Genomic DNA, 14,232 nt, shown 5'->3' with positions numbered 1-14,232 from the left:
GTTACACAGTACGCCCTCTCTGGCACACCGTACGGTTACACAGCACGTCAGTACGCCCTCTATGGCACACCGTACGGTTACACAGTACGTCAGTACGCCCTCTATGGCACACCGTACGGTTACACAGTACGTCAGTACGCCCTCTATGGCACACCGTACGGTTACACAGTACGCCCTCTATGGCACACCGTACGGTTACACAGTACGTCAGTACGCCCTCTATGGCACACCGTACGGTTACACAGTACGCCCTCTATGGCACACCGTACGGTTACACAGTACATCAGTACGCCCTCTATGGCACACCGTACGGTTACACAGTACGTCAGTACGCCCTCTATGGCACACCGTACGGTTACACAGTACGCCCTCTATGGCACACCGTACGGTTACATAGCACGTCAGTACGCCCTCTATGGCACACCGTACGGTTACACAGTACGCCCTCTATGGCACACCGTACGGTTACACAGTACGTCAGTACGCCCTCTATGGCACACCGTACGGTTACACAGTACGCCCTCTATGGCACACCGTACGGTTACACAGTACATCAGTACGCCCTCTATGGCACACCGTACGGTTACACAGCACGTCAGTACGCCCTCTATGGCACACCGTACGGTTACACAGTACGCCCTCTCTGGCACACCGTACGGTTACACAGCACGTCAGTGTGTTTTCTATGGCACACCGGTAAAAGTTCACCAGTAGCTTCTGGGGCAGATTTGCTCCCTACTATCGCAGAGGTGTTGGTGGTCCAAGAGGGGCCCTCAGTGATGGTTACTCCCAGGAACTTAAAACTGGAGACTCTTTCCACAGCTTCTCCATTTATGGTTAGTGGTGCCTGTTCCTTCCTCCAGGCTTTCCTGAAATCAATGATCAGTTCTTTGGTCTTCTTGATGTTGAGTGAGAGGTTGTTGTAATTACACCACCCAACCAGGTTCTGTACCTCCTCTCTGCAAGCCGATTCATCGTTGTTTGAGATTAAACCAATCACTGTGGTGTCATCTGCAAACTTGATGATGGTGTCGGATGTGTGAAAAGGTATGAGCGGTCATGGGTGAAGAGGGCATAGAGGAGTGGGCTCAGTACACATCCCTGGGGTACTCCGGTGTTCAGGATCAGGGTGGATGATGAGTATTTGCCTAGTCTGACTGTCTGGGGGTGGTTTGTTAGGAAGTCCAGGATCCAGTTGCAAACAGGTGTACTGAGACCCAGATTGGGTAGTTTGGAATGTCGTTTATTGGGAATTATGGTGGTGAATGCAGAACTGTAGTCAATAAAAGCAGTCTGGTGTAGATGTCCTTGTGTTCCAGGTGGTCCAGCACAGTGTGGATGGTAATGGAGATGGCATCCTCAGTTGACCTGTTTGCCTTGTTGGCAAACTGGTGCTGGTCCAGCGTAGCGGGGATGACACTCCTGATGTGGGTCACCACACGTCTCTCCAGGCACTTTGCAACTATGGGGGTGAGTGCGACAGGCTTGTAGTCATTCAGGTTTGTCACCGCTGACTGCTTGGGTATCGGAATGATGGTAGATGTTTTGAAGTATGTAGGGACCACAGAAAGGGACAGAGAGAGGTTGAAGATGTCAGGAAAGACCTCTGCCAGCTGATTGGTGCAGTCTCTGAGGACCTTCCCAGGGATGCTGTCTGGTCGAGCTGCTCTGCGCGTGTTGACACTGCGGAGGGTCCGCCTCACTTGAGTGCTCGGTGTCAGTGCTGTGTCTTCATCGGATGGCAGGGCCTTCATCACTGGTGCTTTGCTGCCTCTGTCAAACCGAGTGAAGAAGCTGTTGAGCTCCTCTGCCAGTGCAGCGTCGCTGGATGAAGGGAAAGGTAAAAAGGAAACGAAAGGTAAAATGCTCACAAGAACAATCACTAATGGCTAAAATCATCAGTGAGAGGCAGTAACAGTGTGTTTCAGGAGGGGGGCGTGCTGGAGCAGACACCGCTGGCCCCTGACCGAGGTCTGGCCTCTACATCTGGGAAGATGTTTGGCTCAGCTGCTGTGGTGAGACAGAGAGTTTGAATATGGTGGAAAACAATGCTGTGATACTCAGTGTAGCTGAACTATGTGTACGTCAATATCTTAATACCATAGAAATAATGATAACAGTGTTTACCAAACTGTGTTTCTTTCCACAGAAGATCTCGATCAGATTAGTACTAATACTTTACTGGCACAGCGATACCTGGCACTTTACTGATATTTGTTCGACCATTTCTAATCATCAGAGTAAGCATTTTTTCTTTTATACAACACGGTAATGTATCAACGTCATTTTATGGACATTGTTCACGAAGTTTTCCCAAAAAATTGCTACAGTTCATTTCAGTGGTAAGAAAGTTTGCCATAATCCCAGTTCATTCATCCTAGTCTAGGTAGTCATAAATGATTTAGTTTTATACCTCGCCGTACACTGTGGAATACCTTTACCGATATTTGGGCTTATCATATATTTTACTTTCTCTAATATACACACAACAGCATACATACACTGATAAACTATTTACAGAGATCAGAGATGGACACAGACTCCGCAGCCTACGGCCGACCGGGCAAGAACAGAGAAGAGAGGCTGAGAATGCGCGGATGCGAGATCATTATCCCCAAACACACCCCTAACCCTAAACTTAACCCCATCCTTAACCCCCTCCCCTTCCTCTACTCCTAACCCCAACCCCAACCCCCACCCCCCTCCCCCCGCCGGCAAAGGCAGGAACCCGGATGCGGAAGCGCTCTCACGCCGAAGTGCTTCCTGTTTCGTCGCTGTTGTGTTTTTCAAACCAGGAAGATGCGTCCCGAGTTCGCAAAAACGGCGATAATTTTGATATTCTCCTGGCTGCATAACGGTAAGAAATGTAATAGCTGTAATAACTTTCTGTCGGGTTTGTATAATCGGAGACTGTCCGCCGGCTGTGTGCTCGGAGGCCGTTGGCTGCAGTTAGCTTCGCCATCCCTGGCGACGCTGCCTCGGCTTCGGGGAGCTGATCGGTTCCCGGCCGGCCGGGCGGCCAGTTTTCCGCGATCAGCGTGTGATCGGAGCCTGAATGAGTGAAACGCATCACCGCAGGCGGTGACCCGGGCGAAGCCCAGCTGCCAGGCTGTAGATGAGCTTTCTCTGATCGCTCGCTTTTCAGAAAGCTCAATCACTACTCTCAGGTCCCCCTGGGCTGGGCTGTGGCCAGGGCCCGCTGCATCTCTTTAATACTTTGCCTGACCTTATATTAGATGTTAGTTATAAAGTTATTAGTTTGGTTGAAATTAACCGTGGCACAGAATGTGCGCTGTATATGTGTGTTACCGTTAGGGAGGTAAACGCTCCGCAGTAGGAAAGGTGAAGAGTGAAGTGGCTGAACAGGCGCTGTTTGCTGAAGCCTGGATCACGCGTTTTTCATCATTTACGTTAACAAAAGTTCACGTAGTTAAAGGAGTTAGTCTCGCATCTTTAAAATAAACCACCCAGTACACCTCCTGATGTGTGTTTGCGTCCCCGCAGGCGCAGCGGGGAACTCCGTGGAGCAGAAGATCTACGTGGAGCTGAACCACACCGTGCCCTGCGTGCGGCTGCTCAACGCCACGCACCAGATCGGCTGCCAGTGTACGCCACGGAAATCCGTTTAAAAATTCTCAGTTTCATTTTTACTGCCGTTTACTTCCTTAGTGTAATTCAATATAACGCCACAGGTTATCACCAGTGGCTTTAAAATCAACAGTGAATTTTGGAATAACATACAGTAAAAGTACAGGAAATATAATGATTATGTGTCTCAGCATAGCCACGTTGTATAATTAAATTTCAGATGTTATTGGCACGATATATGTAAGCACATCGCCGAGACATTTAACAGTAGAGTTACAGTCGACTTACTCTCTCTCCTATTGTCTCACTCTGTCAAATAAACTGTGTTCTGACAGCGTAAGTGATTATCACACAGGTGAAATGAGGATTTTTCTCTCGCAGCCTCTATCTCGGGTGACACAGGTGTAATTCATGTTTTGGAGGCTGAGTCAGATGTGGACTGGGTTCTGAGCTCTGGACCAAACCCACCTTATATGGTGCTGATGGAGGCAAACTTTTTCAACAGGTAAACACACGTGTTGAACAGGCACACACACACATGTTGAACAGGCACACACACACATGCGTGTTGAACTGGCACACACACACACACGCACACGTGTTGAACAGGCACACACACACATGTTGAACAGGCACACACACACACACGTGTTGAACAGGCACACACACACACGCGCGTGTTGAACAGGCACACACACACATGTTGAACAGGCACACACACACATGCGTGTTGAACAGGCACACACACACATGCGTGTTGAACAGGCACACACACACATGCGTGTTGAACTGGCGCACACACACACACACACGCACACGTGTGGAACAGGCACACACAGTCGCATGCCTGTTGAGCTATGTGCAGTGTGGTGGCAGTGACTCTCTCCTCACATAGGGCCACCATGATGAGAATGAAGGGGTCGCCCCGGGTTGCAGGCGTTGCCGTGGTGATCCCAAAATCTGGACCTCCTCAGGGATTCTCTCCACACAACTCCTGTCCCAACGAGGGTACAGGTACGGTACAGCGAGGGTTCAGGGCTCGGGTACAGTATCAGTGGGGATGGCATTTCATGCTGCGTTTTAAAAGCTTTCATTTAAATTTGAAAGATGACCGAAGTGGTGAAGTTTCTGTGCAGATGATTGTGTTTCAGAACCGGAGCCACAGGTCCAGATCGTGCCAGAGGCAGGGCAGTGCTCTGAGAGCGCACTCTCATGTCATTTGGTCATTCAGTCTGGTGTAAAGTCAGCCGTATCATGTGCTTTTTGATCAGGCGTTTACTCGGACAGCTATGGGCCTGAGCTGGCAGGCTGTAACAGCACAGTGTGGAACCCCCTGGGAAACAGCTTATCTTATGAGAACTTCAACTTCCCCGTCTTCTCCCTGAACGACGACAACGAGACCGAGGTCATTCGCAAGGTGAGAGGTCAAATCGCAGATTACAGTGGAAATATGGAGTCTGTGAGTGTATAATACCCCTCTGTGTGTGTGTGTGCGTGTGTGTGTGTGTGTCTTGGCAGTGTTTTCCGGGAGCATAACGTGGTGCGGAACGGCAGCTCTCCGCAGTACCCTCTGTGTGTGTGTATATAATACCCCTGTGTGTGTGTGTCTCGGCAGTGTTTCCGGGAGCATAACGTGGTGCGGAATGGCAGCTCTCCGCAGTACCCTCTGTGTGTGTATGTGTGTGTGTATATAATACCCCTGTGTGTGTGTGTCTCGGCAGTGTTTTCCGGGAGCATAACGTGGTGCGGAATGGCAGCTCTCCGCAGTACCCTCTGTGTGTGTGTATGTGTGTGTGTATATAATACCCCTGTGTGTGTGTGTCTCGGCAGTGTTTCCGGGAGCATAACGTGGTGCGGAACGGCAGCTCTCCGCAGTACCCTCTGTGTGTGTATGTGTGTGTGTATATAATACCCCTGTGTGTGTGTGTCTCGGCAGTGTTTCCGGGAGCATAACGTGGTGCGGAACGGCAGCTCTCCGCAGTACCCTCTGTGTGTGTATGTGTGTGTGTATATAATACCCCTGTGTGTGTGTGTCTCGGCAGTGTTTCCGGGAGCATAACGTGGTGCGGAACGGCAGCTCTCCGCAGTACCCTCTGTGTGTGTATGTGTGTGTGTATATAATACCCCTGTGTGTGTGTGTCTCGGCAGTGTTTCCGGGAGCATAACGTGGTGCGGAACGGCAGCTCTCCGCAGTACCCTCTGTGTGTGTGTATGTGTGTGTGTATATAATACCCCTGTGTGTGTGTGTCTCGGCAGTGTTTCCGGGAGCATAACGTGGTGCGGAACGGCAGCTCTCCGCAGTACCCTCTGTGCGCCATGCAGCTGTACTCACACATGCACGCCGCCACGGACACCGTCACCTGCATGAGACGCAACAACATCCAGAACAGCTTCAGCGTCACTCCCGGTAACCTCCCCCCTGCCGCCAGGCACGGCTGACAGTGTGTGTGTGTGAGTGAGTGTGTGAGTGAGTGTGTGAGTGAGTGAGTGTGTGAGTGAGTGTGTGAGTGAGTGAGTGTGTGAGTGAGTGTGTGAGTGAGTGTGTGAGTGAGTGTGTGAGTGAGTGTGTGTGTGAGTGTGTGTGTGAGTGTGTGTGTGAGTGTGTGAGTGTGTGTGGAGCTGTGCACATGTGCGTTATGTTACATTTACATTTATTCCTTTGACAGACACTTTTATCCAAAGCAACTTACACATGAGGCAGACTACAAGACTGTCTTATGGTTTCCATTAGTAATTCTTACTGCTACTGTTATTATTAATGACAATAATAATCATCAATAATAATCATGGTAGTACTGATAGTAATCATCTTTGGCAGATACTGTTGTCTGGAGAGACAGATGATTCTTTTTCTAGTGTGATGGGTCCAGTTGAAGTCATCAGTATCACTGTCCGTCAGAGGGTTTGCGTTGGCTGTTTCTCAGAACAAAAGGAAAAGGAAAAGATTTTGGGAATGAATCAGTCTACAACTTTGTTGCAGAGTGGGTGTAACTCTATGTGTAACTCTGTTGCAGAGAGGGGGTAATTCTGTGTGTAACTCTGTTGCAGAGAGGGGGTAACTGTGTGTGTAACTCTGTTGCAGAGAGGGGGTAATTCTGTGTGTAACTCTGTTGCAGAGAGGGGGTAAATCTGTGTGTAACTCTGTTGCAGAGAGGGGGTAATTCTGTGTGTAACTGTTGCAGAGAGGGGGTAACTGTGTGTGTAACTCTGTTGCAGAGAGGGGGTAATTCTGTGTGTAACTGTTGCAGAGAGGGGGTAATTCTGTGTGTAACTCTGTTGCAGAGAGGGGGTAACTGTGTGTGTAACTCTGTTGCAGAGAGGGGGTAACTGTGTGTGTAACTCTGTTGCAGAGAGGGGGTAACTCTGTGTGTAACTCTGTTGCAGAGAGGGGGTAACTGTGTGTGTAACTCTGTTGCAGAGAGGGGGTAATTCTGTGTGTAACTCTGTTGCAGAGAGGGGGTAATTCTGTGTGTAACTCTGTTGCAGAGAGGGGGTAACTGTGTGTGTAACTCTGTTGCAGAGAGGGGGTAACTCTGTGTGTAACTCTGTTGCAGAGTAACTCTGTTGCAGAGAGGGGGTAACTCTGTGTGTAACTCTGTTGCAGAGAGGGGGTAACTCTGTGTGTAACTCTGTTGCAGAGGTGGTCTGCGATGCTATCAATGACTATAACGTGTGGGGCTCAGTTCATCCGCTCAACAGCACTGCCAAAGGCCACAAGAAGGGGGAGAGTGTGGTCATAGCAGCAGCGCGGGTGAGTGGCGGCGTGCTGCCTGTAACACACAGCAGGGGAGACCTGAGCTCACTGGAGGTGCAAAGTATAACCCTATACTCTCATATTGTCCCTCTCCCTCTCTCCCTCCCTCCCTCACTTCCCCCCGCTCTCTCTCCCTCCCTCCCTCCTTCACTTCCCCCCGCTCTCTCCCTCTCTCCCTCACTTCCCCCCGCTCTCTCTCTCTCTCTCCCTCCCTCCCTCCTTCACTTCCCCCCGCTCTCTCTCTCTCTCCCTCTCTCTCTCTCTCTCTCCCTCCTTCACTCCCCCCCGCTCTCTCTCTCTCAGATTGACGGCAGGTCCTTCTTCTGGGACGTGGCTCCGTCGGGGGAGGGTGCTGTCGCGGGATTCGTCACCCTGCTGGCCGCCGCCCACGCTCTGCGCCAAGTGGCCCCGCCCACACGCAACATCCTCTACACCTTCTTCCAGGGGGTCAGTGCAGTGTGTGTGTGTTGGTGCAGGTATCTGTGTGTGTGTGTGTGTGTTGGTGCAGGTATCTGTGTGTGTGTGTGTGTGTGTGTGTTAGTGCAGGTATCTGTGTGTGTGTGTGTGTGTGTGTGTGTGTGTGTGTGTGTGTGTGTGTGTGTGTGTTGGTGCAGGTATCAGTGTGTGTGTGTTAGTGAAGGTATCAGTGTGTGTGTGTGTGTGTTGGTGCAGGTATCAGTGTGTGTGTGTGTGTGTGTGTGTTGGTGCAGGTATCAGTGTGTGTGTGTTAGTGAAGGTATCAGTGTGTGTGTGTGTGTGTGTGTGTGTGTTAGTGCAGGTATCAGTGTGTGTGTGTGTGTGTGTGTGTGTGTGTGTGTGTGTGTGTGTGTGTTGGTGCAGGTATCAGTGTGTGTGTGTTGGTGCAGGTATCAGTGTGTGTGTGTGTGTTGGTGCAGGTATCTGTGTGTGTGTGTGTGTGTTGGTGCAGGTATCAGTGTGTGTGTGTGTGTGTGTGTGTGTGTGTGTTGGTGCAGGTATCAGTGTGTGTGTGTGTGTGTGTGTGTGTGTTGGTGCAGGTATCAGTGTGTGTGTGTGTGTGTGTGTGTGTGTGTGTTGGTGCAGGTATCAGTGTGTGTGTGTGTGTGTGTGTGTGTGTGTTGGTGCAGGTATCAGTGTGTGTGTGTGTGTGTGTGTGTGTGTGTGTGTGTGTGTGTGTGTTAGTGCAGGTATCAGTGTGTGTGTGTGTGTGTGTGTGTGTGTGTGTGTGTGTGTGTGTTGGTGCAGGTATCAGTGTGTGTGTGTGTGTGTGTGTGTGTGTGTGTGTGTGTGTGTGTTGGTGCAGGTATCAGTGTGTGTGTCTCCCCCCTGCAGGAGACCTTTGACTACATCGGCAGCTCCCGCATGGTGTATGACATGGAGAACGGAAAGTTCGTCATCGACCTGGACAACATCCACTCCCTGCTGGAGATCGGACAGGTACACACACACACACACACACACACACACACACTCGGTGCATACTCTGGGGTGAGTGCGTACTCTGAGGTGCGTACTGTGCGCTGTGTTGCAGGTGGGGCTGCGCAGTGGGTCCCGGCTCTGGCTGCACTCTGACCCCGTGTCCCGCAGGAGGAACAGCAGCGTCGACGCAGAGGTGAGGGGGAGACCCAGGGAGGGGCGTGCGCTGCCCCAACGCCAACGACGTGCTGCTGAAACCTGTCTCTACCCTGCTCTGCCCCCCACTCTCCATCCCTCTCTGTCCCTCTCTGTCCCCCTCTCTTTCTCTGTCTCTCTTTCAGGTTGAGAAACTTGTCAGTAACCTGCAGTCAGTGGCCAAAATCCTCAGCTTGTCATTGGCAGAGCCGAATGTCAGTCAGCCCCTTCCACCTTCCTCCTTCCAGCGCTTCCTGCGAGCTCGGCCAATCCCGGGGGTCGTGCTGGCTGACCACCAATCAGCTTTCAACAACAGGCAAGACTGGGAGGAGGCTGTGGTGTATTTAGGGGAGGGTACGACCCTGGGCAGGAGATGGGTAGTGTCTCTGGAAACACTCCTCCACAGGTCAGGATAACGAGGTTTAAAGCACACTGAAGCAGACAAACTGTAGGATAAAGCTCTCGGGCAAGCTCTGTCAGACGGAAAGCACTTCTCTTTCCCAAAATGAAAACAGCCTAAATCTGACAGATGCGTTTGTTGCACAGTCATGTTACCTCACCAGTTACAGACTAACTGGATAGAGGATTACATTATTCCCAAGGTGTCATGGGAAATGTAGTGCTGACCGATTTCATCTTCGAGCATCTGAAATACACACCTTACTGTGTTCTGGAAGAGTGGTTATTGAAAATTTCTGATCTGTGCTGATGTGCACCCTCCTCTCTCACTCCAATGCCTCGCACAGGTACTACGAGAGTGTGTACGACACCGCTGAGTACCTGAGGGTGACCTACCCCCCCGGCCTCACCCCCGAGGAGCAGCTGGAGTACGTCACTGACGTCGCCAGGGTACGGTTACCTTAGCAACAGCACACAGAAGCTATGAGAGCACTGTTAGCATGGTGACAGTCCGGATGCTGCCGGCAGCCTGCTCCCCAGTTGAGGAAATGTACTCTCTCTAACTGCGACTAAAGCTTCAGTTGAGCAGGGTGGCTAGCTAGCATGGCAGGTCAGTAGATTTTGCCTTAGTCTGCTCATTTTAGTTTGTTAGCTGTAGTTAGCTATAAATGTTAGAGTCCCTCTGAATACCAGCTAGCTAACAAGTAGTGTATGTTGCTGGGTTATCCGTGAGTGTTGTGTGAAAGGCGTTGTGTGGGGTCATCTCCCTCCTTCCCTCTCTTTCCCTCTCCCTCCCTCTCTCCCTGTAAAATTCAAACAAGCTTTATTGGCATGGCCACAGAGATGTACAGTATTGCCAAAGCAACTTTCACATAAATATGAGAACAAAATGACAAGTTACCAAAAAAAATGCACATACACTTTACATTTATACAGTAGCTGTGTGGATGCTTCCTGCCCATTGTCTCTCCGGCTGATAGGTACCGTGCAGGTAAAGGTGCAGTGTCTCTCTCTCCCAGAACAGTTTGTAGATTCTCTTCATCTTCCCATTGCTTAAATGTAGGGAGGTGTAATTCAAAAGATTTTAAGTGTTTGTGTCTAATTGTTTGCAAGTTATTACAGTGTAGAGAAAGTGCATCTCTGTTTCTACCTCACTGGTCACTGAGCCTGTACTTGGCCAGGATCTCTCTCTGCTTTGTCTCTCTGACAGTGAAGAGATTCTCTGCTAGTGTGTAATCCCAGTTTAGGGCCTGACAGCAATCAAGTTTATTTAGTGCTTTGGTTTCACTATTCCAATGTCCTAGATATGAAGTTTGTTTTATAATTTGGGTTACTCTGTGTGGTTGGTTAGCAGTGCTGTTCTGTATGTATTAGCTGTTAGCCGCAGTGTCTCTGTGTGGTTGGTTAGCAGTGCTGTTCTGTGTGTATTAGCTGTTAGCCGCAGTGTCTCTCTCTGTGGTTGGTTAGCAGTGCTGTTCTGTATGTATTAGCTGTTAGCCGCAGTGTCTCTCTCTGTGGTTGGTTAGCAGTGCTGTTCTGTGTGTATTAGCTGTTAGCCGCAGTGTCTCTGTGTGGTTGGTTAGCAGTGCTGTTCTGTGTGTATTAGCTGTTAGCCGCAGTGTCTCTCTGTGGTTGGTTAGCAGTGCTGTTCTGTGTGTATTAGCTGTTAGCTGCCGTGTCTCTCTCTTGCAGGATCTTGCGGAAGTGGCTACGCTGGTGGCCCGTTCTCTGTACCTGCAGGCCAACGGTTCAGAGGCAAACCTCCCCAACATCACCGCTGACCCCAAGACTGTGAGAATTATATGCTCATCCGTCCGCAAAGCACCCGTCTGTCTCTGTCCAGAGAGTAATGGCTGTGTTGGTTATCTTAGCACTGTGTCCATACTGTGGCTTCTCTGAGTCACTCTCCCCAGTGTGGGTGTCTGTAGTCTTCTGCTGGAAGTTAGACGGGATTAAATCAGCATTAATCTGCTCTGGTCTTCTTCTGGCCTTACATGCAGCAGGGGTCTGAACCTGTGTTTGCTTTGCACTCTGTTTCCCAGGTGACCCACATGCTGTACGGGTTCTTGGTTCAGTCCAATAACAGTTGGTTTCAGGCCCTGACCGGTCCGGACGGCTTCACACTGGGTGGGTGAGCAGGCGCCTCACTGGGCCGTGCCCCGCGGCATTCCTGTTTGTCTGTGTGCAGCCTGTACAGTGGCCTCTGTTAACTCCCCCCCCCCGCCGTTAAATCCGCCTCCCCCCTCCAGAGCCCCTGCAGTACTACGTGGGCGTGTCCGGTCCACCGCGTCCAATCAAGCTGACCACTCGGCTGGTCCAGTACGTCCTGGCACATCTGACTGGCAACGCTACCAACCTGACCCAAAGTCAGTGCCAGAACCCGGAAAACCTGGAGGGAGAGAGCAAGGAGGTGACACACACACACACGAGCGTGCACACAGACTCACACTCTCTGTCGTGAGAGTGTTCACATTCTTTTAGGCCTTGTGTTTCTTTAAGATAAAATGCTAAAATGTTCCTTTGCATTTCGCTTTAGGCACCAACACCAATTGCACATACACTGATTACTTTCACCTTAAACACCTGCCACTCTTTCCGTGATGATACTAAATGATATGTAACTTCCTTATACCTCTCCCCACTCTCTTCCTCTCCCTCCCTCTTCCTCCCTCGCCCTCTCTCTTGTTCTCACTCTCTCTTCCTCAGCTGTGGTCCTACCTGTGGGTGCGGGGCTCCGTCCCGTCCAACAGCAGCCAGGGGGAAGCTTACTGTGTGCGCGCGCCCGTGCGCCTCTCTAAAGCGGTGTCCCCTGCCTTCGAGCTGCAGGACTATGGTTCCCAGGACTATTCCACATGGACAGAGTCCCGCTGGAAGCTGATCCGAGCACGGATCTTCCTGGTTGCCAGCCGCGAGCTGGAGGTGATGCATTCACGTCTTTACAGCTCAAAGCTTTATAAATATGCAGGTTTTTATTTTTAATTTGACCGTGATTAATAGGATTTTGGAAGGAAGACATTCTCACTGTCTCCGTGTGATTCTCTGAATTCATGCTGGTGCTCACGTTCCTGTTCCAGTCGGCGGTGTTGGACTGAGAGGAGTGAGCCTCTCAGTCCTCTCTCTACTCATTTCTTGCTTTTCTTCATACTTCATACTGCGGTGCTAAGCGCTGTGATGTCACTGACGCCCCCGCCTCCCCTGTGCTGCAGATGCTGACCCTCGGCGTGGGCGTGGCCGTGTTGCTGGTGTCGCTGTTGGTGACGTACTTCATCAGCTCCAAGGCAGACCTGCTCTTCACCTCCAGCAGAGAGCCTGCTAGCACCACCTACTGACGCATGCGCACACGGCACTGTGACTGGCGCCCCCTGCTGACCAACTACACACAGACACGGCGTCCCGTGCACACTGAGATGCAGCTCAGCGAAAGCTATGGGACTGCTTCTGATTGGACACTTTGATTCAGGATATCACTGATGCCGAGATGTTTATATTTTTTGTCAAAGAATCATGTTTTGTTTACTGTGCTTGGGTTTAGGCACTGAGCTTGATTTGATCTTGGATGTTGAAATGTAGTTTTTGCTAAAAGTGCGTGCGTGCGTGTGCGCGCGCGAGTGGGTGCGCTAGTGTGTTTGTGCGCTAGTGTGTGTGTGCGCTAGTGTGTTTGTGCGCTAGTGTGTTTGTGCGCTAGTGTGTGTGTGCGCTAGTGTGTGTGTGCGCGTGTGTGTGTGTGCGCGTGTGTGTGTGAGCAAGTGTGTGTGTGTGCGCGTGTGTGTGTGCGCTAGTGTGTGTGTGCGCGTGTGTGTGTGCGCGTGTGTGTGTGTGCGCGTGTGTGTGTGAGCAAGTGTGTGTGTGTGCGAGTGTGTGTGAGCGAGTGTGCATGTGTGCATGTGTGTGAGAAACAGATGGTAGTAAGCTTGTGATTTTTCTGTCTGGTCTGCAGCAGTCTGCCTGGTTTCCCCACATGAAGGAAGCATTAAGTGAAAATGAGAGATTCAGTGGCGGTGGAGGGGCTGACTGAACGCCCCAAACCCTCGACAGACTAATATTACCCCAGTAGCAGGTTTGGTTTAGGATCCTCATGTATAGTTTTCTCTCAAAAGTTAGCAAAATTTGCAAGGTGGAAGTGATGATGAAAGTTAAGCTGATTAGAATGGACACTTTACAGGAGAGTGTGAGTGGGGGTGAGCAATATCTCTGATTCAAGGGGAAACGATGTGTGATTGTTGCCTTGGTAACTGAATAAATATGGCTTCTTTTACAGTCATATGCTGTTAGTGGCGTTTTTGTGTGTTTTCCTCATGGATGGAGTGAGGTGTCTTTTCTGGGTTTACTCTAATCTGTACGCTGTGAAAGTGCCCAATTTTCGGATGACAGTGTGGTAAGAATATTTATCTTACTTATCAAGAATCTGAAATGTGAAAGAAAGGCCAACATCATTGCCAGCAAATTAAGAGTACTAACAGTAATCGTACTAAAAGTAACAGTAACGAAGGGTATAGAGAGACACATCTGCAATCATACACGGAGCCACAAACAAAAATAACGTTAAACACCGACGTGATGAAGGGGGGGGAGACCGATTCGTCTGTCCTCTGATAGCGACGTTTGCACAGCAGTTCAGTGGTGATCACGGCTGAGGCAAGTGTGTGCAGCCTGTACAGTGGCCTCTGTTAAGCAGTAACCGATGCGCCGAGTCCTGCTCTGAGCGAGCGGACGCGCAGTGCGCAGCACCCCGCTCCGCCCGTGGCAAACACGGAACCCCGAGGGGTGCGCTCAATCACGTCACCTGCGGCAGGACGTTAATTAAGCTACGAAACGTTAATTAAGCAGCGCCTCTTTCTTTGATACTTCCATTACCAAGCCAGACTTGACACAACTCCACAAATAAGGATAAAATACTCCTA

General features: G+C 50.5%; 1 protein-coding gene across 1 annotated transcript; it reads left to right on the top strand.

The window, feature by feature from the left end:
- Positions 1 to 2,767: 2,767 nt before the first annotated feature.
- ncstn (nicastrin) lies at positions 2,768 to 12,975 on the top strand. The gene is made up of 17 exons (XM_036518977.1): positions 2,768 to 2,857; positions 3,505 to 3,606; positions 3,970 to 4,093; positions 4,484 to 4,602; positions 4,860 to 5,005; positions 5,845 to 5,995; positions 7,227 to 7,339; positions 7,646 to 7,789; positions 8,654 to 8,758; positions 8,853 to 8,933; positions 9,079 to 9,248; positions 9,679 to 9,781; positions 11,024 to 11,122; positions 11,374 to 11,458; positions 11,581 to 11,741; positions 12,038 to 12,250; positions 12,538 to 12,975. Exons 1-17 carry the CDS (start codon positions 2,800 to 2,802, stop codon positions 12,658 to 12,660), a joined length of 2,097 nt encoding a protein of 698 aa, XP_036374870.1. The 5' UTR covers positions 2,768 to 2,799; the 3' UTR covers positions 12,661 to 12,975.
- The last annotated feature ends 1,257 nt before the right edge of the window (positions 12,976 to 14,232 follow it).

Source organism: Megalops cyprinoides, chromosome 24 (assembly GCF_013368585.1).
Source record: "Megalops cyprinoides isolate fMegCyp1 chromosome 24, fMegCyp1.pri, whole genome shotgun sequence".
Lineage (NCBI taxonomy): Eukaryota > Metazoa > Chordata > Actinopteri > Elopiformes > Megalopidae > Megalops > Megalops cyprinoides.
Note: the sequence above shows the minus strand (reverse complement) of the source record. Positions and strands in the feature narration are given on the sequence as shown.